Below are 26,765 nucleotides of genomic sequence, written 5' to 3' on the forward strand. Positions count from 1 at the left end.
TGTATTCGTCCTCGATGCGTCCAGCACACCACCTCCAGAAACGCCTAATTTTTCCTCTGTCCTCTTCAGTGTCTTTCCACAGACTGATCTGTAAAGGTGTTGATGGGATTCCCCTCACGTGTGACATTGGGCCACAGGACATATGGGGTTCTAAAGTTCCAAGAGTGTAGATGAGTTGTTTTTCTTTGAATTTCCTAATTTCATTGCTGCCATAGCAACAACTGGCAATGCAAACAGATGTGTCATTAATGCAGTGACTCTACCTCAACCTGGATTGATTAACCATGTACGGCTCACCGGAGACTGTGATACGTATAACATCCCAAAGTGTACTTAATTCTGAGCAAAATCTAACTAGCCTCATTACTGCTGAACTATGAGGGGCCATTTAGGGAGAAATCAGGGAAACACTACTTGTACATACATATGAAACATTTTCACATAAATAGCCTACTACTTACATTTGAGTATAATAATTTAAACGTGCATATATACGCACTTGCCCACTCAATCTCTGGTGCGTAAACATAGAGTTGCACTATGCTTATGTTGGTATGGGGGTGTCTGTGTGTATATAACAATTTTCAGTGTGCCTGGAAGTCATTTCATTGTAATTTCAAGGCAGATATTTCACATGTGTACAGTGCGTATAATAGACAGAGGAAGACTGTTGAACTATTAATATTAGGACAGTTATTGACATTTATGTAATAAGTAGTGCTTGTCTTAATGACAAATGTAACTGTTTTCCCATATAGAATTGTGTGCTTTATATTGTTTGGAAGAACTTTTTCTTCTCATTTAGAAATATGTCGACTAAGTGCTCAGATTGTCTTATTATTTATTATGCTCAGTCTCACCATTTTTGGCAGATTTCACCACGTTATTACGAACGTGGATACGTTATCTTATAATTATAAGCAGTGTGAGCTGTGAAGCTAAGCGAAGCACATGTGCAGAATTTCTAACAATAGCCTGTTTTGTATAGCCTGGCTAACTGACCAATCAGTGAAATTAAATGTGGTTGCTGAGATTGTTGCAGCTGGGTCAATTTAATTTGATTTCATTGTGTTTCATTTTAAACTCAGCTGCGTGCCATGAGACACAAGTTAATCTGAGCATTTTTTGTTTTAACGCCGACTTAACCTAGCCATGTTTTAAAGTTATCTTGAAATAATTGAGGTTCATCGCTAGAAGGTGCTGTTCATCTTTTTTTCTTTTCTTTTTTTTTGTATTATTGATCAGGAAAAAACTAAAATAGATGAGGTGGACGTTTTCTATGTATCATATGGAATTTGAGTATATGAGTGAATGTTACTATGTAAATGTAATAGAATTTGTGGATAAGATTATTATGAGATTATTTATAATCAAATGACTACACTATACAACCAAATCTTCCTTTTATTTACATATTATACAGATATTTATATTTTATTTACAGGGCAGCTCCTCATTGGTTTGGCTCAGAAGCTTCTTTCGATGTCCTCTTTGTCCAGGTACTCCTGCAGAATTTGTAGATAAGATTATTATGAGATTATTTATAATCAAACGACTACACTATACAACCACATCTTCCTTTTAATTACATATTATACAGATATTTATATTTTATTTACAGGGCAGCTCCTCACTGGTTTGGCTCAGAAGCTTCTTTCGATGTCCTCTTTGTCCAGGTACTCCTGCAGAATTTGTAGATAAGATTATTATGAGATTATTTATAATCAAACGACTACACTATACAACCACATCTTCCTTTTAATTACATATTATACAGATATTTATATTTTATTTACAGGGCAGCTCCTCATTGGTTTGGCTCAGAAGCTTCTTTCGATGTCCTCTTTGTCCAGGTACTCCTGCAGAATTTGTAGATAAGATTATTATGAGATTATTTATAATCAAACGACTACACTATACAACCAAATCTTCCTTTTATTTACATATTATACAGATATTTATATTTTCTTTACAGGGCAGCTCCTCATTCGTTCGGCTCAGAAGCTTCTTTTCGATGTCCTCTTTTTCCAGGTACTTCTGCAGGTTAGGCATCTCCTCTGCCAACCGCCTGAGGGTAGAAGAGACGTGGTGTGAAGCGTAGCCTGCTGTTAAAGGCTACAGATATAGTACATCTGTGAGGCTAACAGCGCTTATTATATGAAGCCTTATAGAGGTCATATGGAATGATCTCATTCGATCAACCCTAATGTAACCCTTACAAACTTTCATGAACTCATTTGAATAACACTACCATAGCCCTTAAGAACTTTCTTAAAATGTTTTAGGATGTTCTGAACAGATTATCTCTTAAAGGTTAAATCCCTTGCAGGTCTTAGTCCTGCTCATCCCACATGCTGATGTGTGAGTGAAACAGTGCATAGGTGTAGAGACCTGGACTTGGCGAGATGCAGGCCTATCCTCGCATTCTGGTGCTATTCTGTTACTAGAGGACCTGAACACGCTTCTCCAACAGCACGTTCTTCTGGGCCTGATGACAACGCACACACACATGCACACGCACACACACGGGCACACATACAAACATACAGATACTGTTTAATTTCTTCACATCTGTAGATACACTAGCATAAGTTGATATATATGTTTATGAGTTTGATTATGAGCTGATTTCAACTTGACACGTAAAGAGTATATAGTATACATAGAGAGCGCATTGTTTTACCAGATTGAGTGCTACAGATTCTTGTGATGAAAGGTGTCAAACCCAGCCATATGAAGAAAACAAGTACTGGGTTAGTCCCTTAAAGGTTTAAAGGAGTCTCCCTTAAAGGTCTTAGTCCTGCTAATACCACATGCTGATGTGTGAGTGAAACAGTGCAGAGGTGTAGAGACCTGGACTTGGCGACATGCAGGTCTTTCCTGGCAATTAGTGCTGCATTCTGCTGCAGGAGAACCAGAACATGCTTCTCCACACACACACACAGGGGCACACATACAGGTGCACAGATATACACAGATACACATTCTGTTTAATTTCTTCACATCTGCAGACTAGAGTAAGCTGAGGATATAGTGTTAAATCAGGTACTACATAAACAGTATATAGTATATATACAGAGGATATTGTGTTAAACCAGGTACTACATACAGAGTATATCGTATATAAACAGAGTATATAGTTTTACCAGATGATCGTGCTGATCTTTGATCTCCAGGTTCTTTATCTCCAGAGCCACTTTCAGACTTATAATGTCCTCCTCTATGGGCTGGTATAACACACACACACAGACACACACACACACACACACGCGCGCACACGCACACACACACACACACACACGAATCATCACTACAGCCAGTACAATGGAAAGGTGGGAATGTGTACTGAATGTGTACTGCTGCTATAAGTAAAAGGTGGAGGTACTGGTGGATGTGTACTGACACTATAAGGGATCTCTACCTGCAGTGACAGTCTGAGCTTCTCAAGTTCTTCCTCCAGAGATTTCTTCTCCTGTTCACAGGCCATTTTCATATCTGCCAGAGCAAGTATCATTACTGCTGGATATATATATATATATATATATATATATATATATATATATATATATATATATATAGAACACAGATTGTATATACTACATAATTCCTACAGGAAATATAAAATATAATATATATAGTACTATACATTACTTACTCTTGATGGACCTGTTATGCTCCTCCTCCTCCTGCTGTTTCTGCAGGAGCTCTGTCTCCTCCTGCTGCTTGTGTTTCAGCATCTCCTGAAGAACCTGCAGCTCCTTCTGCTTCTGCCACCTCAACTCCTTCAGCTGCTCCAACAAACTGTTCTCCAACTCCTCCTTCTCACACCGCAAACACTCCAATCGGGCCACAGGCCCCACTACTGACACAGAACCACACACACACACACACACACAGAGACAAACAGAAACACAGACAGACATATGAAATTAGAAAGCCATATAGTGTAGAAATAGATTGATGTTATTCAGGGACCTCATTTATAAAACTTTGTGGATTCCTAAGTGAAAGTGTGTGTATTCTGCACAAATAACAGGAAATGGCATATACCCCCCAAAAAATTAGATTTCTAAAGCCTCGACTATGAATTATTGGGAGATAGAGGCGACAATGCAGCGCTAAAGACAAAAAAGGAATTTTAACCACAGGTATGAGTGGCAGCAGCAGCAACCGCAGGTGTGAGTGGCATTATATTTACATTTACCCTCCACATCCTTTGTGTCTGTGTATTCGTCCTCGATGCGTCCAGCACACCATCTCCAGAAACGCCTCATTTTTCCTCTGTCCTCTTCAGTGTCTTTCCACAGACTGATCTGTAAAGGTGTTGATGGGATTCCCCTCACGTGTGACATTGGGCCACAGGACATATGGGGTTCTAAAGTTCCAAGAGTGTAGATGAGTTGTTTTTCTTTGAATTTCCTAATTTCATTGCTGCCATAGCAACAACTGGCAATGCAAACAGATGTGTCATTAATGCAGTGACTCTACCTCAACCTGGATTGATTAACCATTTACGGCTCACCGGAGACTGTGATACATATAACATCCCAAAGTGTACTTAATTCTGAGCAAAATCTAACTAGCCTCATTACTGCTGAACTATGGGGGGCCATTTAGGGAGAAATCAGGGAAACACTACTTGTACATACATATGAAACATTTTCACATAAATAGCCTACTACTTACATTTGTGTATAATAATTTAAACTTGCATATATACGCACTTGCCCACTCAATCTCTGGTGCGTAAACATAGAGTTGCACTATGCTTATGTTGGTATGGGGGTGTCTGTGTGTATATAACAATTTTCAGTGCGCCCAGAAGTCATTTCATTGTAATTTCAAGGCAGATATTTCACATGTGTACAGTGCGTATAATAGACAGAGGATGACTGTTGAACTATTAAAACTCCATCAACAGCAGTTTTTAATGTTGAGGTTTTTTTCTCTCTGTAAAATTACATAATTTCTGCTGTTTCAGAAGTGAAGGATTTGCGTGCTCTAAATTTTCATCATGTCAATGCACAGAGGTTTTGGTATGGAGATTTTATCCCGATCTATAGGAACAGGTATTATGGACTATAAAGTTGATGAGAAAGAAACCATCAGTTTCGCCGCCGTTTATGTCCATAGATGCTCATATTACCAAAAATAATACTGCGCTGATTCTTAGAGGACAGTTGATTTGACCGGATATCGCAGCAGTACAGCCGACTACTCCTGATCATAACATTCATTGCAACTCAGCCATTTTTACGATTGAGGTGCTCACACGACAACACGTGATCTTGCACCTTTTATGTGTTTTAAAATGCAGCAGCGAATTTTCCTCTAACGCTTTACTGAACTCTGTGAGCGGAGTAATTTCTCCCACTGTGTTGAAATGAACAGGTGTCTGTTAAGTACACTTTAAATAGAAAATAAAGACGCAGAATCAGAATTAATTGAAGAGAATAGTCAGTCCCATGTTTATTCTGAGCTCAATGTTACAAACGAAGCATAGTCTGGAATATGTCGAACAATCACACAAAGAACACACATTTTTTATAGTTTTCAGAACTGATTATGTAATTGCCCCACTTTCTTTACATACTAGTGTTTGAAATCTCCACCACAATGTTCAAACATACATTATTCAATATATGCAAATTGAAGCTTGACACCATTATATCCCTTTGGAAGATTTTCCTTTTTTTTAAACAAAGATGATCTCAACTCACACCACCAAACACCTGCAAGATGATGTTGCTGGTCAGTATCACCCCGTGGTAAGATAATAAACCTTGTTTAGCCACAGAACTCTCAAAGAGGCTTTCAAGTCTATTAAAAACTTAGATCTTTTGCAACACTATTGAAGTTATTTCTCACAGGAACAGTTCAACGTACTCTTCCTTAGACTTGTACAGAAGCCTTGAAACCCCCTCCATCAGAGCCTCTGTTCTGCACGTACAGAATCAAAAATGTCTCTGACCTTAAGATATCCCAGAAACATTATTCATTTTTTGCTTTCAAACACAGTCTTGCACCACTCTGCACCTGTTACAAAGAGCTTCAAAGCCTTTTATAAATGTTATTACCTCAACAGGAAATAGATTTTGGAAAAGAACCAACATGTCTGGAAGATGTTCAGTGCTCCCAAAGTGAGAAATAAATACTGTATATCAGTGTTCCCACAGAGGATTTGGGAAGGACTGTGGACATATACACCTACCCTTTTCTTGTCCAGTTGTTTGGCGAGCAGATAAGTAATGAACTACATTTCAAAAGCATTTGTGCAGAAGCCACTGTTCAAGTGCCTCTCTGTGCAGTGAGGAAACATTTCGTAAGGCAGCGCGACTTCCACAAAAGTTTAAGTTCACGGAATTCAAAGTACAGAGCGCAATTACACAATGACATCTAACCATAACGTAAAAAAGGGGAATATCTCATTCATTTTTCAGGAATGCAATGTAAAGGTTTATGAAATATACTTAAAAAAGTAAAACTATTCAATGATGAATTCTTTTAAGTACAGATGCCAAAACAGAGGGTTGAACCCAGGACCTTTAGATCTTCAGTCTAATGCTCTCCCAATTGAGCTATTTCAGCTAATTTACAATAATATGGTGTGTATTCAGAAAATGACTACCACTGTGAAATCCATAGACCGGTCAGGACCATAAACCTTTTTTTAATAACAAATGTAAGTCTAGTTTTATCCCTCTTACAACTTTTATTTCACTGTTTATATTTTACACTGTTTTATCGGTTTTTATGTTGTATGATTTTATTATCCAGTGTTTTATCTTTACGTTTGTAATATTTTTTTATCATGATTGTGTGTTGTTCAGTCTATTATCCTCATCTTCTATTCATAGTGAACCACAATTGCTGCAAACATCCTCTTCCTTTCCTCCCATTCTTTTCCTTTCTCATCTCTTCCTTCTCCTTACGTTCTTGGGCTTTTTTCAGCTCCTTCTGGCGTTTTTCTGCCTCCTTGGCTGATTTTCTTTGCTCTTTGGCTTGCTGCTTCAGCAACTGTTTCTGATTCATCTCCTCCAACATTGCGAACAGTCTCATCACCCTCTCCCGGTGCTCCCGTCTTTCCTTCCATTCCTTTTCCAGTTTCTTACGTTCTTTAATTTCCATTCGCTTCTCTTTTTCTATTGCCTTTCTCTCCTTTTCTCTGACTTTTTCCTCTGCTTTTTCGATCTTTTTCAGAATGTTCGACAGGTTTTTATCCATCTTCTTTTTCAGGGCCGCTTCACTTGTCTGCTGGATTCCATCCTGTTCTTCCTCCATAAGAACAGCCTGCAATTTCTCCACTCCCAACTTAAACTGGGAAATCCAGCCTCTCTGAGGGAACAGATACCAATTAATTAAGCTCTTAACCAACAATTAAGTTCTCCTATTCATAACAGCCCAGACAACTGCTGCCACACACTCTAAAAGCTTGCTGTCATTGTGACTGCTTAGACTGCTACCTGTACACCTAACAAAAATTAATGTTTCATATTGCAGAGAAAAGATTATGCTTACATGGTACATAGAATGTTATTAAAATGACTTCATTCTGGTTACCATGACATTAAGAATGGGACGCTATGAAAATACCAATTCCAGACAAATAAACAGAAAAGTAGAGATGATGCATAAAATGGCTTCTGTATGAAAATATCTTATCATACATTTACTCACATCTGCAGGAGATGTTGCCACATCTCTCTCCTTCTTCAGAGTCTGCTGCTCCTCCCTCATCTTACTCAGCCACTCTCCTGGCTTTGCCTCATCCGCAGCCTTGTGGTGTCCCATGTGGAACAAGGGGCAACTCAAACTGCGATGAGGGGGAATGGTGCCAACATCTATATTGTTGGTTTCAGTATCCTCCTGCAAAACAGTAATGTGCTTTGACCTCTGATACCAAGCTCTATAGGAGGGTGTCCAGCATGTAAATTGTATCTAAAAAGGTGTGAACTTTCTGCTACTAACCTTAAAAGCATGCATTCTGTTTTGACAAAAATCCCGTCAGTTTAAAACCTGTGGAACATGGTAAACAACAATGTTAGTTTTCAGCTCATGAGACACAGCATTGGAAATACCCGAGACAATTGCCAATAATTGCCCTACATTTGCCCTAAACCATAGATGCAATTTACACTGTCCTCACCACTTTGTGAAATACATGATTTTGTCCCCACAACTTCTTGAAAGTGTATTAACAAAAATATTTGTATTTCTTTCACAAGTTTGTTTTTGCTTCATTTATTAAAAAATAATTCGATTAATGTGTTGTTTTGGTCTATAATCCTATTATGCTTTTAATGACAATCAGAACACGTTCGTGCTGATATGTTGTCACGCTAATAAACGCAGTACAACTGACGTTTCTTGAATTATGGTTCAATCAAAATAAATAGAAAATAATTTGACTACAAATATATATATATATATATATATATATATATATAAAACCATAGTTTTAGTTTGGAGAAGTGGGCAAGACGGGAGTCGCACGCAACTACACATTTAGTGCTTTATTGGGCAGAATAAAGACTAGATAAAACAATCCAAAACACGATAGGCCAAAAGGCAGGAACCGTACGAACAGGGATCAAACGCGCTCGCTGTACCAAACGAAACTTCGCAAATGGAATACCAAACAAGAGGCTTTATATACGAACATGAATCAAGGTAATAAAGGGCAGGTGTCGTTAGATGTCCGGGGATTGGGAGCGACACGGTGCGATACTCCTTGTGTTGTTCAACACCGATGACAGACTTAAGCAGTGTGTCCATAACACCTTTCATAAACTTGTTTCAGTCGGAGTTCATTTCTTTTCAGTAAACGCGCGTGCCCGAGGATTTGATGTCTTAAAGGGACGTGAACTTGAGGGGCGCCAGAACTGATTGGACACCCGCTCTGAATTCTTGTCTCCATGGATCAGTTGCACCAATTGGGATTAATTGCTAAACTGGTAGAAGCTAAAAGATCATTTTCATAGACAAGTTTACGCCTGTTGCACCAAGACCAGTAGCGACGCACGCGCCTATTTAAAACGTGTAATGACCGTTGCTAAGTAACTTGCGCTGTTACTAAGCAAAATTGTTACCGATACTCACTTTGGCAAGATAGTCCTCTATTTCCTACCAGATTACAGACTATAGAGGAAAACAAAACCCGCCGACAGTGAAATACATAAATCAATCGAATTAGATTCACACAAACCACACTTATTTATATATGGTCAACTTGCCTATCTTTGCAATGACAGTCTGGCTAATGTTAGCTAGCTGGATAGCTAGAGAATTAAAATTAGACTATGACCAAGTTATCTAGCCGCAGGCCTTTCCCTCTTGTATAGTGCTAGTCTCTTTCACAAACTGGCCCTTATTGTGAGAGCAAAAATGACATCTTGAAATTGTGTTTACCTTGTATTTCCTAAGATGTGACAGTAAATATACCCCCAGGTATTGAATAATATAAGAAATTTACGAGCATAATTAGCTAATATTAATTTATGTATACTCACCGTCAATGAACGTTCCTGTCTCAACTTGGACACGTTACAAATTGTTTCAAAGCTTTGTATGTCGTCTAGTTAAATGACCGTATCTATTTCTACCTATTTGTAGCCGAATAGTGAGGACACATGGCAACATTGTGACGTCATAATACCGTGTGCAATGGAAGGCGCTTATAATAGGACTCTACTAATTTCACAAGAACGTCAGTTAATTTCACGGACCTGTTTTATAAAAAAATTATTTCATGAATTTTAGGATACAAATTAATTTTAGGCTACATTTCATGGCATTTATTAAATAACACTGAAGAAGCTTCATAGTTAGGATAGCCACTTAGACTCACTAGGCCTGCCATGCTAATCCCTGTACTGGCTTTAGTTTAGCATGGAACTGCAAATAACTTCCAAAATATAACCGTGATGTTTGTAACGACGAAATGGCTTTTTAAAATCAAAAGCAGGAATATTTATGAAAAATAAACTATTGAGCCACTGACTCATGCACAGAGGTCTCTTACTATTTTGCATTTTCTTCCTCTACTGAGTTCTTACTGAGTATAACGCAAACTTTGATGCATTTGTTTTCTTTTCACCGAACAATACCTTCAACTTTGACTGTGGTGACATGAATTCCAGATCTGCAGAGTGTTTTTTCAGTAATGCATCTTTTGCCCATGCATTTTGATTGCAGTGTTAGTAGGTCATAACTGCTGATCAGAACTTTGGACAGGAGGGTTTTTCCTCATGGCTCACTGACTTTCATGTACAACAACAAACAATATTTTCTTATTTATTTATTTTTCCAGTTGTAACAAACCGTTCTGCTGTTTTTTAACTTCTGTCAAATTTTTAATGGTTGTACAGGACAATTACAATGGAAATCGAGGTGTACAAGCGCCACCTTGAACAGACCTACGAGTTGTGTGGGCCTGTCAGACCGCTGAGCAGTATGACATCAAGCACCAGAACCGACAGCTGCCGGCCCTGCTTTTCAACCACCAGCTCAGATGCAGCCAAGATGCGGACAAAGCATTCATTAAGGTGAGTAATTATTGTCAGTGGTTGTCTTAGAATGGTGCTGAAGTGCTTAAGATACTTTTAGGCGATTCCATAGCCAAGAATTCTCACGGTCACAACTCGCTGCATTCCTGTTGGGTGTGAATGACAGTTGCTCCTTCCCGGTTGATACAAAGTGACGCTAGAAAAAAAGGACGTACACGGAACTGGTAGTGAACACTGTCCTTCAAGTGCATATAACCCACAGTGTTTGAGCCTGCAATCCAGTTCATTACCCTGTCCAACAGGCTCCTAGGTTCCCCTCCACATCTTCCTTGTCAGAGATGAAAATTGATATAAAAAATTGGGGAACAGTTGAAATGACTGAGCCAATACACTGCACATTTCACCTTGAATACTTTTGGTTACTTTTTTGTTCCTGGCTACCATGCTTTTTTAAGCATTGATTATCTCAAACATTGATTTATCTAAGATAAGCAAAGACCTGTTTTCTCTTGCTGCATTTTGCGGGTTTTTTTGTTTGTTTGTTTTTTTTTCCAAATGAAGCTGTTGTTTTCGTTTTTGGTGGGTTTCATACTATCCACACCAGCTTCCAGGTTTCTATCCTTTTACATACCAAGCAATCAGCTTCCTTTCCTTTGCTACAGAGCACCTCTTTTCTGTCCACACCTGCTTGGCTGGTAGCTCTCAGAAGCCTTGCCTTCCTCACCTGTGCTTTTCTGGTTGCGTTGGCCATATGTGGGTCTGGATGTGACTCTGGAGACACATCCTCTCTCCACAACAGCCCGCACACTCTCAGCGGGGGAGTCATCCCACCCAAAGAAGCCCACCAAAGTGACACTGAAGCCAAAGCAAACAGCATCACCAAAACTATGCAAATGTGGAATGACCTGGTGGGTCTTCTGCCAGAGAGAGGCAATAGAGAATATCAAGCTGATCTGGTAGTCTGGAAGCAACCACCAGATGGCTGTTGCTTCTGTTGGCCTTTTGACTTCCATCAACATCTGCTCAGGCAGTAAAAAGAAATGGTGTACTGGGAGGTAGTAAATCTTGCTAATCAGTACTTGTTTTTGGCCTGTGAAAATACAAACAAACAATACAGATATTCAAACACTTCTGAACTACAATTGCTTATCAGGATTTACACAGACTTAAGTTCTTAATACCTCTTTGCTTACAACTTCATCAAAGCGGTTTTGTTCTACAGTATGTGCAAAGTCTACTTTCCCACACAGTTCACATGAGTCTTGGCTCCTCCTGCTGGTTCGTCATGTCTGTGAATGTGCAAAATCAAACTTTTTTGCTTGGCTTCAAGCAGTGATCCTTTGATTGCATCATTCATGATTCATTTAGGATTACAACCAAGTGGTTCAATGTCCAGCCAGAGGTGTACTCAAGTGAGGTAATAAAATGAAATTATTAATGTAATAATATGATGGCAGGAATTGTAAAAGACCCAATTAGGCTTCGGAAGTAAGCAGGAAGTGAGAATGACCAAATATGGCCTCTGTGTTAAGTCCGGGATTGAGGCCAGGATACCGCCTAAAGATACAATTTTAATAAAAAATGGTTTTGTAATTTGATGAAAATGTATAAAGATTGAACCCACCTGAGACTGTTAGACATTCTCTGGACAATGCCTCGTCTGTATGCAACACTGAGCTCAGAATAAAGATGGCACCGGCTATTCTCTTCAATTAATTACTGCGTCTATATCTTTATTTTCTATTTAAAGTGTACTTGAGAAAATTACTGGAATGTGGGAAAACTCTAGGAACCACACAAGAATGTCTGGAGGTAAAATGTCAAGGCTGCATAGCCATACCTTAATGTGAGAGATCCTCCATTTCAGAGTCTGCTGTGTGAGAGTCCTGTGCCTTTTTTCTCTAGCTTGGAATAGGACTGTTGCTTCTGCTTCTTAAGGTTTTCAATCAACAAGGACGGTGGCTCCACCTGCAATGAACCATGAGCTTGTTGTATTAAACTGCACAAGACAGTAAATTAACACTTGTATTCATTCTGTATGAAGTGCGCCTCACTTGAGATGTCAGCCAAAGTTTAGCAGTAAATATGGTTATCTGCAGCTAGAGGGAAGTGTGTTGCTATTGATAGACATCTTCAGCTAAAAATAAATCTTCCTTGACCCTACTACACCAAGCCCAGATACAACACAGACATGCATGTGCTGTAAGTTGGCTTCAAAAGATTAAATGAACTTGTCAGCAACATGGTCCAGCTTCCTGCAGCATTTGACATGCATCTGCACGCATCCTGCCCCCACAGTCTCTGCCTGGCTCCCCCCACCCTCCTCCACCCCCAGTTTGCTCTCTCGTCCTGCCCACCAGCAGCTAATGTCCGCCGCCGCAGCGCAGCACCTCCCACTGTATGCTGCATGCTCCACTGTGTGCCTATGGTAAAACATCGCCAAGTTTAGCCTTCTAGCCACTGTACTCCGCTCCCCAACTCACACATCAATCTCAGAGGCAGATGGATTCCTGTCTCCCATACTTGGATAAATGTTCTCTGTGAATACAAAACAGCAACATTTGTCTAGTGTAACGGAGACCTCTTGGACGTTTTGTAGACAGGCGAGGCCGGGCTGTGCTAGCTGAGAGAGACGATATTTAAGCTTGAATCTGACTAGCACATGCACAGAAGCATAGGGTATTATGAAGGCTCTGCATGATATCGTGACCCAAGGTTGAGCTTACAGTAGGTGGCCATATTGCCTCATATCAAGGGCAGTGTACGTTGGAAGACCATAGCAGAGATGTGTGACCGAACTATGTACACGAGCGCATAACATGCTGCATTCCTTGTTTTCTCCCATTTTTGAGTGAAGCTAATTTATAGTGCCATCTGCCATCTCCTTTTAGAAAGCCAGTGCAGTGCCTTGGCTGTTGATGTGAGTTGTTTGGTCAAAGGAAAGAATTGAAAATGTGAATGGTGATCTCCATGTAATACTTAGACTTTAATGCCCTTTACCACTCATTCAGTGCTTGTCTGTGTTTATGTTTTCAAGTGTTACAGTGTATTTTTATTTATGTGAAATTTGTTTTCAGTCTATCTGCAGTAGTGCACTTAAAGGGCCAGGAAGGTTAGTGGAACACATTTGCTCTGCCTCTGAACTCACAATTCCACTGTGACAACATTGTTCAATTCCGTCATTAAAAAAAAAAAAAAAACTGTTCCGAAATCTAGATTTGTTTAAATCGTGTCTGCCAGTGTATGTGAGTGTGTTGCAGTCTCTCTGACCCTCCACACCCATTAGTGCGTTCTTCCACTAGCTTCTCTCTCAAGGGAGGATTCAAGGGAGGATTCAGATCCATTCAGGTAATTTTGCAGTCTTCAAAAAATGCATTGAAAGACATTCCAGTAGCTCAGTGGTGCACCTGCACTCCACTCTGCTCCCCAGTTCGGAGGACGCCAGCACCTATGTTTAGTCTTTTATGTTTAGTCTTTTTTAGTCTGTTTCTCTTTATTTCCTTTGGACACCAGTGCTTTTTAATAATCTGTTTTGGATATGGTATGGCTGCTCCATTACCCAGGAGCCCATACAAAGGTTCATTTCTGCCTGCCTGCATAACTGCTGGAGGGAGGATTTTATGTCCAGAAAATGTTAAGATGGCAACAGCTCGGTGGGAGACAGTATGTGAAAATCACCTCTTAGGCTGATTTTACTGTTTCTCATGTAGAAGGAATTCCCTCACTGTGTTCCCATTCTGAGCATCAAAGCCAACTGGGATGGGGGTTTGTCACATTCTGAATTCTAGCTCATGTCATGATATTTTGTCAGCATTGGCATTGATAGACTCAGGTTATCAGTACAAATTTACATTCAAGATTAGTTGTCTATTACATATATATCTCCTCTCCTGCAATCATGGCTAATTAGCTGCATCCGTCATTTCTTTTAATGATTTAATTTTTCATGCTAGTTCAGTCACTCTTGTATTAGTGCCATGCATGTGAAACAGACTCTTGAAAGGTTTTCTTCTCGTATCTTGCATGCCTAGCCTAATAGGACATTCAAAATCCCTTGAAAATTTTAAACTTTTTTTTTTTTAATGTATATATCTCCTCAACATTCCCAGTACAACTGCTGTAGAGTCCACGACTCAACTCTTGACTAAAGTCTTCACTTCGAGCCGAGCGTCTGAGCCGGCTGCTGCGGCGTACGCCACGCTGCTCTGTGACCCTCACTCTCCACTCCTCTCCTCTCTCAGCTTTTCTAGAGCCCTCAGATGCAGACAGCCCAGCCTGCCATTCCAGGTAACAGCCCTTCCATTCGACCTGTGTCCGGCCAGCCCATCATGATGTTCATGACGCCCATGCCCTTCACCTCATCCCAGACCGCCCAGTACTACGTACTCCAGTAGTACGTGCCCCAGGTACCCAGAGCAGAGAAAAGCGCCTGTGCAAATATGTACACAGTGTAGCAAATGGGTTGAAAATCTGTCTATAAACAGGTTGGCCAGCAATAAATAAACTGCTCCTAAAATGTGTAGATAAAAATATGTTTTATCTTGGAAGCAGAAATGAGAAGTTCTAGTTTAGTTTTTTTTTTCAGTGTAAAAAGTAGATTTTTTTGTATTTTTTGTTTGTTTGCTGCTTTGAATATTTCCTTTAGGAGTGTGCTATATGAATGGCCATGTCTGGTGCTAGGCCCTTTACCTCTGCTGTTCTGTTTCATTCTCAGTATCGCCACAGTGGCCTTCCCTACGTGGGACATCCCCAGCAGTACTCCATCCAGCCCACAGGACCCACTACATTCTACCCTGGGCTCTTTCCTGCAGACTGCCCACTAGCATATAGTGAGTTTGGACTTCCCTTTCCCTACCCCCACCTCGGAAACACACATGCTTGCTCTCACCGATAAAGAGACCTTTCTTCTAGGTATTCCTGCTGGCTAAAACTGGTTTGTCGTTTGCTCTCTAACTGAAACCAGTGCTTTTTTTTGGTCACCACTAGTGGCAGGGCCTTCATACTATCCTGGCCAGACCATATACACCCAATCTCCATCCATAATAGTGCATACAGCTCAGCAGCCTCCACCCACTAAGAGGGAAAAGAAAACAGTGAGTATTCCCCCTGCTTCAGAGGTGAAATTAATTTAATCGTGGATTGACTTAATAGATGCAAATAACTTGCTGTTCGCTAAGATCCGTATCCGAGACCCTAACCAGGATGGCAAGGATATCACAGAGGGGATCATGTCAGGAGTAGGCGTTAGCCAGAACACAAGCCCACCAGTGGGACGTCCCTGCACTACCCCTACTGCTCCACAGGTAAGCCATTCAGTCCCGCAGCCCGAGCCCCTGATCGGCTGCAGGCCGCTGCCTCGCATGATCCACTCCACAGGTCAAAGTACTCTCTCATGTAGTCCTCCCTCATAATAAGCTCTGAGCTGGTTGTTTGGTTGTTTGGCTGGCTTTCATTGTCTTGTCCTATTAAAAGCATCATACAATCAGCAACAAAAGCTGATGGTGTAGTTTGATTTCCAGCCTTTCTCTCTTCCTCCTTCATTGATTCGCTCGCACCGTTGACCCTCCTCCGTCATATTTGACTTGTTCCAGTAGCTTGTGTGATTGTGGCTGTTCTGATTTAAGAAGGCTTCTCAGATGTGTTTTGATGTTCCGACTTGCCGTGCCTATTCTTTCATCTGCCTCCATCTTAGTTCTCCCTCACAGCCACTCGAATCCTCCTGCTCTTCCCTCGTGTTCCCTCTACACAGACAGCCCACGTAAAGGCCCTGTAAGAACGATTCAGCCAAAACCTGAGCACCTCAGCTTCTCTGAGGAAAGGCCTCTCTTTAAAGGGAACACTCACTACTGCGTTGTTGCACTTACTTTGTGTCCTCTTTCCCTAAAAGTTAAGTGTTCCTCATTCCTCTCTTTCTCTATTTCCCCTGCCCATTTATTTAACCACCCCATGCTTGTCACATTTTGTGCCTTTGCGGCTGGATCTTTTGCCCTCTTGTGCTTTCTCATTTCCTCTCTCTCTCTCTTTGCCTCTTTTTCTACTCACTTCTCTAATTATGCTGTGCTGTGCTGTGCTGTTCTCACCCCCCCACGCTCGTTGCCATTCTCCTTCTTCTGCATGTGTGTGCAGTATTTCTCTCTCTCTCTCTCTCTCTCTCTCTCTCTCTCTCTCTCTCCATCTTTTCTGCCTTTTGCTAGTTTTTATGTCCACACCCTCATTATCCTCACATTTTCTACCTCAAATCCTAGCAGCTGAACAGCCAGGTAGCAGAGCAAGGTAATGTGATGTATAACGTGGACAGTGCTCAGGTCCTTCCTGCTCCCGTGGACTTGAAACCAGGTCAGGCCTCACTGTCCCTTTCAACCCTCTAACTACACATCACACACACACACAGCTGGTTTAGGGCTAGCTAGCACATGCATGAACTTCCTTATGAAACTAGTACTAGTTTTTGTGGATGGTTTGCTTTTGACTTCACTGATTTTTTTATTTTATTTAAATTTTTTTCCCCCTTTTTGGTGGTTCAACTTTCCCAACCCTCATCTGTGATTGGCTGTAGATGACAAGCCAAAGCTTGAGTGTGCAATGCTGAAGTCTTCATCACCAGCGCTACAGCCAGTCGAGCCTCCTGTGCAGAGACGATAGCCCGGCAGTCCTGCTTTTGCTCCTGCCCCTGTCTCTGCACATGGACCTGTCCCAGCTCCAGCTCCCACTCCTGCCCCCACCCCAGACTCTTATCCCCCTGAGAAATCAGAGCTTCCTCCCTCTGGCCTAGAACCAGCCCCCAATGTAGCCTCAGCTCCAGCTCCTGGCCCCTCCAAGCGTTTGTTAGCAGCAGAGGGGACAGACCCCCGCAGCGCTTCACCAAAGCCTGAGCCAGCCATCTCTCCAGAGCCAGAGAAACTGGAGGCCCAGCATGCCCCTCAGCACTGCCTATCTCTCCAATTCAGGTGCTCAAGGCTGTCAACGGGCTGGCCGAAAGAAATCCCACTCCTCCCTGCAGTGATCCGGGCTTCCAGCCCAGCCACACCTCCCAGCTACAGCCTGCCCCCAGCCCTCCTCGGCCACATGCTCCCATCTCAGAGCCCAGCCCCGCCGGCCTGGCCCTGGAGGCCTACTGTCCGGCGAAGGCTGCAATTCCAGCAGCCGGAGAGGCAGTTGCCACAGGCATGCTGACGCCCTCATTGCCTTCCAGCACTGCTGCTCCTTCAGGCCTCACTCTCCCAGGCCAGGCTGTTATAGAGGCAGGCCTGGCCTGTGGAGCCTCCACTGGGGCAGAGCTGAAAGAGACTGGGAAGGAGCCAGAGGTCTTGCTGGAGGATAAAGTGGAGCCCATCTTACAGCCCAATCTTAGGCAAAGCTTGAGTCAAGGTAAATAACCACATGCAAGACATGCTATGTTAGGACACTAAAAAGACACCAGACTGATTTGTTATGTTTTACAGCTATTAGTTTACCCAACACCTGGAAGAAGCCAAAAGAGGACACTCCTGTGGGGCAGGCCCAGTGTCCTGACAGAGAGGTGATTCCTCTCTCCAGGTGCTCACTGTACCCCTCTCTGCATGCAGAGCCAGAGCTGAAGGATGGGAAGAGGCAGTATGATAGAGACTTCCTGTTGGCCTTCCAGTTCATGCCTGCCTGCATGCAGAAGCCAGAGGGGCTTCCTTACATCTCTGATGTGGTACTGGACAAGGTAAGCCTGCTAAAACATTGGCCTTAGGGGACCTTTAAAACCATTCCATGGAGAGGGGCTGATGGACTTTGACTTGACTCTGTTCTTTTCTAGATCAAACACCTCCCCGCAAGATCATCAGCAACGTTTCCATGAACAACGAGGTGCAGCTGAAGAAGGCCAATAATGCTTGGAAGCCTGGCATGAAAAGGGAGAACACACAGAACCCCGAGACCCAGAAAACTCAGCTCAGCACCTCACTCCGCCGTACCCTGTTTTCAGATTTCAGAGTCACATCCTGTTATGGTGGGCTTGAAAGCTACTTAATTTTTTTTTCGAAATATGCTCTTCAAGAATTGGGGTCATTGTTTAATTGGGTGGGTGTGTGGGGAGTGTGCACGAATGTAGCTATGCAGGGGGACATTGGTTTCTAGTGTAAACAGGGGGTGTGATGATACTGAGGGCCAGATCTTGTGTGCTTGTTGTTCCTTGTGTTGATTGTGATGTTGATTTTGGTGAAAGAGTATTGTAGATTATTGAAGTGAGGTGTTCAGACTGAGTTAAAAAAGAGTAGTTTTGTTTTTGATGCATGCATAAAACTTTTTCCATTGCAATTCAGTAGTAAGTTTCTCTAGTGAGTAATGGTACTTTTTTGTTTGTCAGTTCGCAAGTATAGTTTTCTTGGATTAATGTTGTATGCTGTGGAGACCTTTTCTGTCCCAGTGATTGCTGACGTGTCTCCTAGCAGACACTGCTGGAGATGAGGGCCGAGGGATATTTAGAGAGTGTGATAAAAGGTTGGCAGCTTCCTGCCAAAAATGTTTTATGGGTGTACTGTGCATTATGGCATGCATATAGTTATCTACTGTGTTTTGTGTGAACAGTAGCGTATTCTGTGGATGATCTTGTATATATTTTAGGTTAGTGGCCAGTGGTTGTGTTAAAAATATTCTTGCAAATTTGTGTGCAATTCAGCATTGGGAGAGATTGACAGATCTTCATTGCATTGTCTGGTCGGTAGGATTATTATTGGATCAGATTTGGTTATTATGTATTTATTGTTTTTTTGTAGGAGTTATATGTTGATTAAATCTGAAATTCTTGTAGGTAGTTCTAATGGGTTTTCTTTTAATTTGAATTTGGAGCACATGAGGGGTTTTAGTTGATAAGATTTGATAAACTGTTTGCTGCCAGTGCTACACTTCTCGGAAATTGTGATTGATGTATGATGCCTTTTTCAGTCTACATAGTAAAGCTGAGTGATTTTTGTTCATGACGAAGTTCCAAATGGCAGAGTAAAAATTTGGTGAAAGTGAGGAGTTAGTCATTATGTGGAAGAACTGCTGAATTTAACAAAAGATTGGGATCTTTGTAATGGAAAGCTTAGTCAGTAGTCTGTTTTCCTCTCCAGGAGCTTTTCCAGAAGGTGCGCAGTATCCTGAACAAACTGACACCGCAGATGTTTAACCAGCTGATGAAGCAGGTGATGGACCTCACCATCGACACGGAGGAGCGCCTCAAAGGTGTCGTTGACCTGGTTTTTGAAAAAGCCATCGATGAGCCCAGCTTCTCTATGGCCTATGGCAATATGTGCAGCTGTCTGGCTAAGGTGAGTAACATGTTCCCATACATTGCTGCTGAAGTTCCATACAAAAACAAATGCCACACAGAATTGAATTCTGTTCGAACCACTCTAAATTGACATGGAGCTTTAATCAGCTTCCGTGTAGTAACAGAACTCTCAACACTGTCTTATACCCAAGTATTTCTCCTACATGTCTTTCCTGTGTAGTTAAAAGTACCCATTGCAGACAAGCCCACCAGCACTGTGAGTTTCCAAAAGCTGCTGCTGAACCGCTGTCAGAAGGAGTTTGAGAAGGACAAGGTCAACAATGATGTTTTGGAGAAGCTGCGACACCAGCTGGAAGTGACCACTTCAGTAAGCACCGCTCCTGTCTAGTTTACCCGACTCACCAACCCACAGATCACGAGAAAGGGGACTGAAATCAGCAGCAGTGCTAGGAGGCGGCCAGGTCGTTATCGGGTCCAAGCGTGTTGTTTCTTGCTTTTGTCTTTGTTCTGGTTACTCCTTGCAAGGCCAGTGAGCGGGAGAGGCTGAAGCAGGATCTGGAGGAGGCAAAGGACAAGGCCCACAGGAGGTCCATCGGCAACATCAAGTTGATCGGGGAGCTGTTCAAGCTGCGCATGCTGTCAGAAGCCATCATGCACGACTGCGTGGTAAAGTTATTCATGAACCACAACGAGGAGAGCCTGGAGCGTCTGTGCCACCTCCTCACAGCCATTGGCAAAGAACTGGACTTGGAGAAGGCCAGGGTAAGCAGGCCGCGGTCCTGGTCTGGGTTGATTTAATATTCTCAGCACATGCTCAGCACTTGCATCGGTTTATCTTTAATATGTCATGTAAAGGTTTACGGTGCATGCGTAGGTGAGTGCTAGTGTGCAGTGCCGCGACTGTGCACATTTTTCCGGATTTTGTCCATGATGCGTTTTTCACAGCAAGTACTTTACACAACAAAACTGAATGAAGATGTTTTGAATATTGTATCTTGACTGTCCATTTTGTCTCTGGTAGGAACAGCAGTTGTAATGTTGACAGTTCAGTCACCATCTAGTGTGAAAGTTATTGTCCTGGTCTTTTTTATTGTATTTAAAAAAAATGTTTTTACATTTCCATGCATGCTTTTAACCAAAAAACAAGCATGTTTAAATGTTGTCTATAAAAGTTTTGCCATCAGTGTTTTCTGTTGCTTGCCTGTTGCCTGCACTCTGACTACAGGGTAGCCAACTAATTAGGATCGTCATCTATAGTGCGACTAGCATGCTGTGCTGATATCAGTGTATTATTAGGCCTTGGCAATGATTTTAAAAGTGTCCAAGTTCATGTTGTTTAGTGAAGTTGTTAGTGTGGTTGTTAGCTCTGCTCCTACTGCAGCTGACAAAATGAAAGGCTTTTATTCAGAACTGGTCAGCTGTTAGAAGGTTTTGTCCAGGCCCACGGGAGCGTGCTCTCACAGCCTCCTCCACGTTTTCTGCGTCCTGCTGCTGCACACTGGATTCCCCAAAGCCAAGTGCAGCTGATTACAGCACAGCTACAGCCACAGTGGCAGTGAACTGCCTTACAGCACTGACCAACGTGCAAGGCAGCAGGGTTTACATAAGAGTCATAAACGTCTTGCGACATGAGTTTAGCTGAGAGCAGACCTGATCGAATCGAAAGGTGAAGAATACCTGAAATTTGTCAACATTTCTCTTACACACTCCTCTCTCTCTCTCTCTCTCTTTCTTTCTCTCTCTCTCTCTCTCTCTCTCTCTCTCTCTCTCTTTCTCTCTTTCTCTCTCAGCCACAAATGGATCACTACTTTAGTTATATAGAAAGGACAGTGAAGGAGAGGAGGGCTTCCTCACGCATTCGGTTCCTGCTCCAGGACGTCATCGACCTGCGACTGGTTAGAGACTCTGCCTGTGTTTGTGTGTTTGTGTTTGCCATTCCAGCACATGGTGATGCAAAAGTATGCGTCTGCTGATTTTGTTTTTCTAGCATAACTGGGTGTCATGGCGAGCTGACCAGGGGCCCAAGACCATTGAGCAGATCCACAAGGAGGCCAAATTTGAGGAGCAGGAGGAGCAGAGGAAGGTGCACCAGCAGCTGCTGTTCAAGGACAACAAGAGGCGAAGGTGTGGCCCTCAAATCCATGACAGCCTTTTTCACCTGGCTGTGCGAGGCCGAGGACAAGTCCAAGGACAATTGACAGGAGGATGGACACATTTGCCAATGTGTGCTAAAAGACAATACAGTAATTCAAAACAATAATAAAACTGTGTGACAAAGAAACAAACGTTCAGACACTAATTTATTTTTGCTTTTTCCTTTATGAACTGCAGACAAAACTAAATGTAACATTTGCAGATGTTCAAAACAAGAGGCAGAGGTGAATATAGAAATATTATTATTTATTTTTATTTTATTCTTCCTTGGTTTCTCCTGAATTCAGATAGGCACTGCCCATTAGATTTCAGTTTTTTTGTTTGTTTGTTTATTTTTTGCTAATTTCAAACCAGTCCTAGGATTTTCACACAATCTGAGTGAAATTGGTGTCAAAATATTTGCAAGAGTCTGAATCTCAATAATTATTTAAACAAAAACCTGACATAAAAAATACAGCTGCCCTATTCCAGGCTAATATTAGTAGTACAATGTAGTAGTACAAAGGTCAGGCTTTAACTTTAATTTTAACTAGCTGTAACTCCTGAACGACATGTTCAGATTTCATGAAATTTAAAAGACTTATACCAGTATTGACTTTGAGGTATCTTAACAAATGTAGCAGTTTTGTCAATATGGGGCATTATAATATGCAGATAACTGTTTCTCAACAATTGCTCTTCTGATCAAGATGAAATTTTGCATACTGCTTCTGTAAGCAAACTGGAGGATTCTTAAGGATGACTCAAACATTGGCTAATGTTTTTCAGGTAATTGGCTAATCATAGCACTGGCTTCAGTGGACTGCTATAATGTTGATTCTTGTAGAAATTACTTTGAATTTAAATATCCTACTGCTTTTTATGTTGCTGATTAACTGTAACACACTAGTCGTATGACCTTTCTCCAATCTTCACAAATTTGGTATCAAAATGTTGAGACTGAAACAAATTGATATTTGTACGGAGTATTGCCCCTACATACCTATCAGTCCTTCCAAGGTGTACTGATTCATTGAAAACAGCTGAAAAAAATTAAAACTTCTTTGAGTAATTCTTATGAAACTTGACATGAGTACCGATTTATGGACTTTGAGCTAGCATGGCAATTATAGGACATTTTTGCCAATAGAGCCCCTCTGACATATGAAAAGGTATTTAAAAACAGAAAAATGAGTCAATCCCATTGTGTTCAAATTGTGCATGAGAAATGTGGTGCAATACTTTGTGACTATTCCACAAATAAATTCAATATGTTTCATAAACCTTATTTTAACCTGAAAAAAAGGTGACAAACGAGACCTGTGACCCCAGGGGGAAATCATGGATCAGATGCCTTACACCAAGTCACTGTGTAAACAACACCAGGTTCATGTTTTTGTGTGAGGAATGAGTGCAGGAGTGTTTTGAAAGAGCAAACACAAACACTAACAATAAGAGAACAAAGAAAACATTTTTGAATTACTTACTGAGATCATTCTCATAGCAAGTTCATTACATCTTGTGTACTTATTGTAGTGCAGTGAGCTGTTTCTATATTGGCTGACAGAAGGAGCAGACCTGTTCAAGTCACAGATCCATTTACATTTAAACAACAGAATCTTGTCAGTGAAGGATGTACTTTCTCAAACCTTTTTAACTGGTATCTTGCCTCTGTGTCTCTCTGTGTTCGCAGGACAGGGACCACTGCACGTCTCGCAGCAGGACACCTTTCCAGTGATGACTCCCCTCGTGTGGAATTAGTTCATGGCTGTTTAGTCTTATACTTATCCACAACTAGTATTAGTCCATTTACTATTTCTTAGAAGTGGGGATCAAGAACATTGGAAGACGTGAGTAGTTTTTTGGAGCAATAAAGATCAATACATAAAAACAGGCAAATGACCTGGTTATACCCAAATACATCAATAAACACATCAAACAAAAATAATGCTTAGGTATGAATTTTCTTCACTTCGTGACCTATTATGAAGCTTAACTTGTTATGAACTGACACGTGTGATAACGTTCACACATAAACTCAGAGGGTTAATTGGAGCTCGCTCAGATGATGGTGTTGACTGCTTCAAGGATTTTCACTAGAAGTTATATAACTGCAAGTTATATTATCGATGACTAAGTGTATGCAGCGCAGAATTCTTTATTCGTAATGTAATACATGTCCTATTTAATTCTACAAGATAAACAGGTTGGAAAATATTTCTGTAAAATAGATTATGATTATTTTTGGAATATAAGCCATGCAAACATTGTAAGTGGACATCATGGAAAAATATAAAATAAAAGAATAGTATAGCATACAGTTACAGGGTATGCCTGTTTTCATTGATTACTAGGGAAGCTCTTTGTCTCCATCTTGTGGCCATTGTTGTCTTAGCAAACAACCATATCAACATCAGTGACATGAAGTTATAGAAATTAATTAAAACTAAAACGTATTTTTATAAACACATTTTGACAGTGTGTTTTACATATTCTGGTTGAATATGACATTTATGTCGACAAGATTATAAAAAACACAATCATACATTTACCTGATACTTATATCCAAAGTGACTTACGAGTGAGTATAACTTGAGCAATTGAGGGTTAAGGGCCTTGCGCAGGGAACCAACAGTGGCAACTTGGCAGCAGTAGGGCTGGAACTGGTAAGCTTCTGACTATAAGTCAAGTACCTCAATCACTGAGCTACCACTGATCACTGCTGTGGCTGATCATAAATGTTAAAATTTACAATGTTGGTTACTAAACAATTGAAAAAACATTTTGGAACATGTATTTATTTCATTTCCCCTTACCTTTGACAGCACAGCTAGTCCAGACCTCTGTATGTATCTTCTTACCCCTTCTCTCTGCACACAGAAAATAAAACACATTGAGAAGAGACGAATTGCCCAAAGGCTAAAAAAAAAGACATATAATGACAAAAGGAAAAGGTAAATAGATAACAGTAGATGTGTTAATATAAAATCAAAAGACATCTAAACAGAACTCAATGCAATAATTAGTGTTAGATGTGTATAAAGAGTGTAAATATTGTTTGTTTGGTACTTTGGTGTTGGATACTGGTGAAAGGGAGTGACTGCCATTTTTGTTGGGTGTGGGATTTGCCTCTGTTTGTGTGTCAGTAAATTAGGAAGGTCTGTTGTATGTTTCTTTTGTTTGTTAGGTTTATTTAGGGTGTATTCTTTTTCATTAGTGTGGGTTTTGTTTATTGTTTTGGCCTGGGTCACTCCTGAACAAATTGCACCAGAAAGATTATTTGTGAATAATAATATCCTCTGTAAAATATACCTGTAAGGGTTGGTGCCAGGCCAAGGCTCCTTCCGGCCACCCTCCCATATACAAATTACGGGATTTCGACGGGGAAAATATACATGGGACCTTTTATGAACAGGAGCTGCAAAAGATTATAGTGGGAAAAGACAAAGCCTTTAAAATAGAAAAGATTCTATCTGAAAAAACTAGGAACAGAAAAAAGATTTGCTTGATTTTTATTTCTGGATTCCGGCGGAGGATGTCCTTAACGTTGTAAAAGATTAAAAGGGGGTGCTAAAACCAAATTGAAATTATAATCCGGTCACCATGGAAGAGAACGGATTCTACGTGACTCTACCGTGCAACGCCTCCAAAGACATGTACCTCGATAATAAGATTTCGTGCTACACAACCAAATTTTTGAAGCCTATAGAGTTGGTGGGGGGATGGGAGGTCACACTCACCGAGCCTCATCACTGAACCATACAAGAAGCATGCAACCCACATTACAAAACAAGCTAGTGATCTTGCCCCCAAGAAAGATGATAGTGTCATTCCTAGATCTTCCTAAGTTCATGACCGTTTACTCAGTACACACTAAATAGAAATAAAGATGCAGACTCTGGAATTAATTGAAGAGAATAGCTGGTCCCGTCTTTATTCTGAGCTCAATGTTACAAACGAGACATTGTCCAGAGAATGTCTAACAGTCTCAAGTGGGCACACATTTTATACATTTTCTTCAAGGACCCTTAACCATTTTTATTTTTTCATAATACTTCTCCAGGTTCCTCTATTGCTCTCCAAACCAAACATTATTCAATACTTACACCAAATGGTTCTTGGTACCATTATGTTCACCCTGAACTACTTCTATTTATTTCTGCTCTATTCTATATCACCAGATGCCCATATATGTTCTTCCGGTGATGTCCATATTATCTCTTTCAGTGCTTGATCAGGATGTCCCAGCCTTGAATCCAGGCTCTCCCTTTGACTGCGGCCACTAGAAGCCTGTCAAAGAGGCCTGAAGATTTACACTGAAGCCTACAGAGGCCTTTCCTGCATGAAACCAGATTATTCTGGACCATCCATACTTTTGTGCTTACAATATCATTTTATTACCTCAATGGCTTGTTTTGGTTAGCTGTCTGTGTTGGGCTGCATACAGCATTCTCTATGTTTACAGCCTTAGCTGATTCAGGAGCCGAGGGTACCTTCATACACACCCATCTTGTACAGGAATTGGCATTCCAGTAGAACCATTACACTTCACCTGGCTGCTCTGGATGAATCACCACAAGGGCACTCCATTCAGAACTCATCTCATTTCAGGTCATAGAAGCCTCATCATTTCCAGTCATTTTAGGTCTACCTTGGCTAGAACAACATAACCCATGCATATCATGGCCCCAAAAGGAAATGTATGTCATCTCAATGTATGAGGAATTGTTTGACATTACCTGTTGTTCAGTTATGTTTCAGCACTATAGATAGTCCTGCTGATGACCAAACCTTTTCCCTCCCTCCAGAATACCAAGATCTCTCTATGGTCTTTAGTAAGAGTCCTTATAACTGTCCTTATGACTCTTTTATTGAGCTCCTGGAGG

At 41.1% G+C, this 26,765-nt stretch overlaps 1 protein-coding gene, 1 long non-coding RNA gene and 1 pseudogene across 2 annotated transcripts; 2 read left to right on the plus strand and 1 right to left on the minus strand.

The window, feature by feature from the left end:
* The window catches only part of LOC145659402 (eukaryotic translation initiation factor 4 gamma 3-like), a 40,492-nt pseudogene extending 23,106 nt beyond the window's left edge, over positions 1–17,386 (minus strand).
* Positions 17,387–19,402: 2,016 nt separating this feature from the next.
* Positions 19,403–20,631, plus strand: LOC145659403 (eukaryotic translation initiation factor 4 gamma 3-like). Its single transcript, XM_081721941.1, has 5 exons — positions 19,403–19,423; positions 19,586–19,783; positions 19,967–20,113; positions 20,272–20,508; positions 20,602–20,631. The coding sequence occupies exons 1-5, from the start codon at positions 19,403–19,405 to the stop codon at positions 20,629–20,631; spliced, it is 633 nt and encodes a 210-aa protein (XP_081578067.1).
* A 972-nt stretch (positions 20,632–21,603) lies between these two features.
* On the plus strand, positions 21,604–23,841 carry LOC145659505 (uncharacterized). The gene is made up of 4 exons (XR_014125724.1): positions 21,604–21,641; positions 21,734–21,969; positions 22,078–22,124; positions 23,573–23,841. It is a non-coding gene; the product is annotated as an uncharacterized LOC145659505 (long non-coding RNA).
* The last annotated feature ends 2,924 nt before the right edge of the window (positions 23,842–26,765 follow it).

This window comes from Electrophorus electricus, chromosome 10, assembly GCF_041902795.1.
Source record: "Electrophorus electricus isolate QZ-2024a chromosome 10, ASM4190279v1, whole genome shotgun sequence".
Taxonomy (NCBI): domain Eukaryota; kingdom Metazoa; phylum Chordata; class Actinopteri; order Gymnotiformes; family Gymnotidae; genus Electrophorus; species Electrophorus electricus.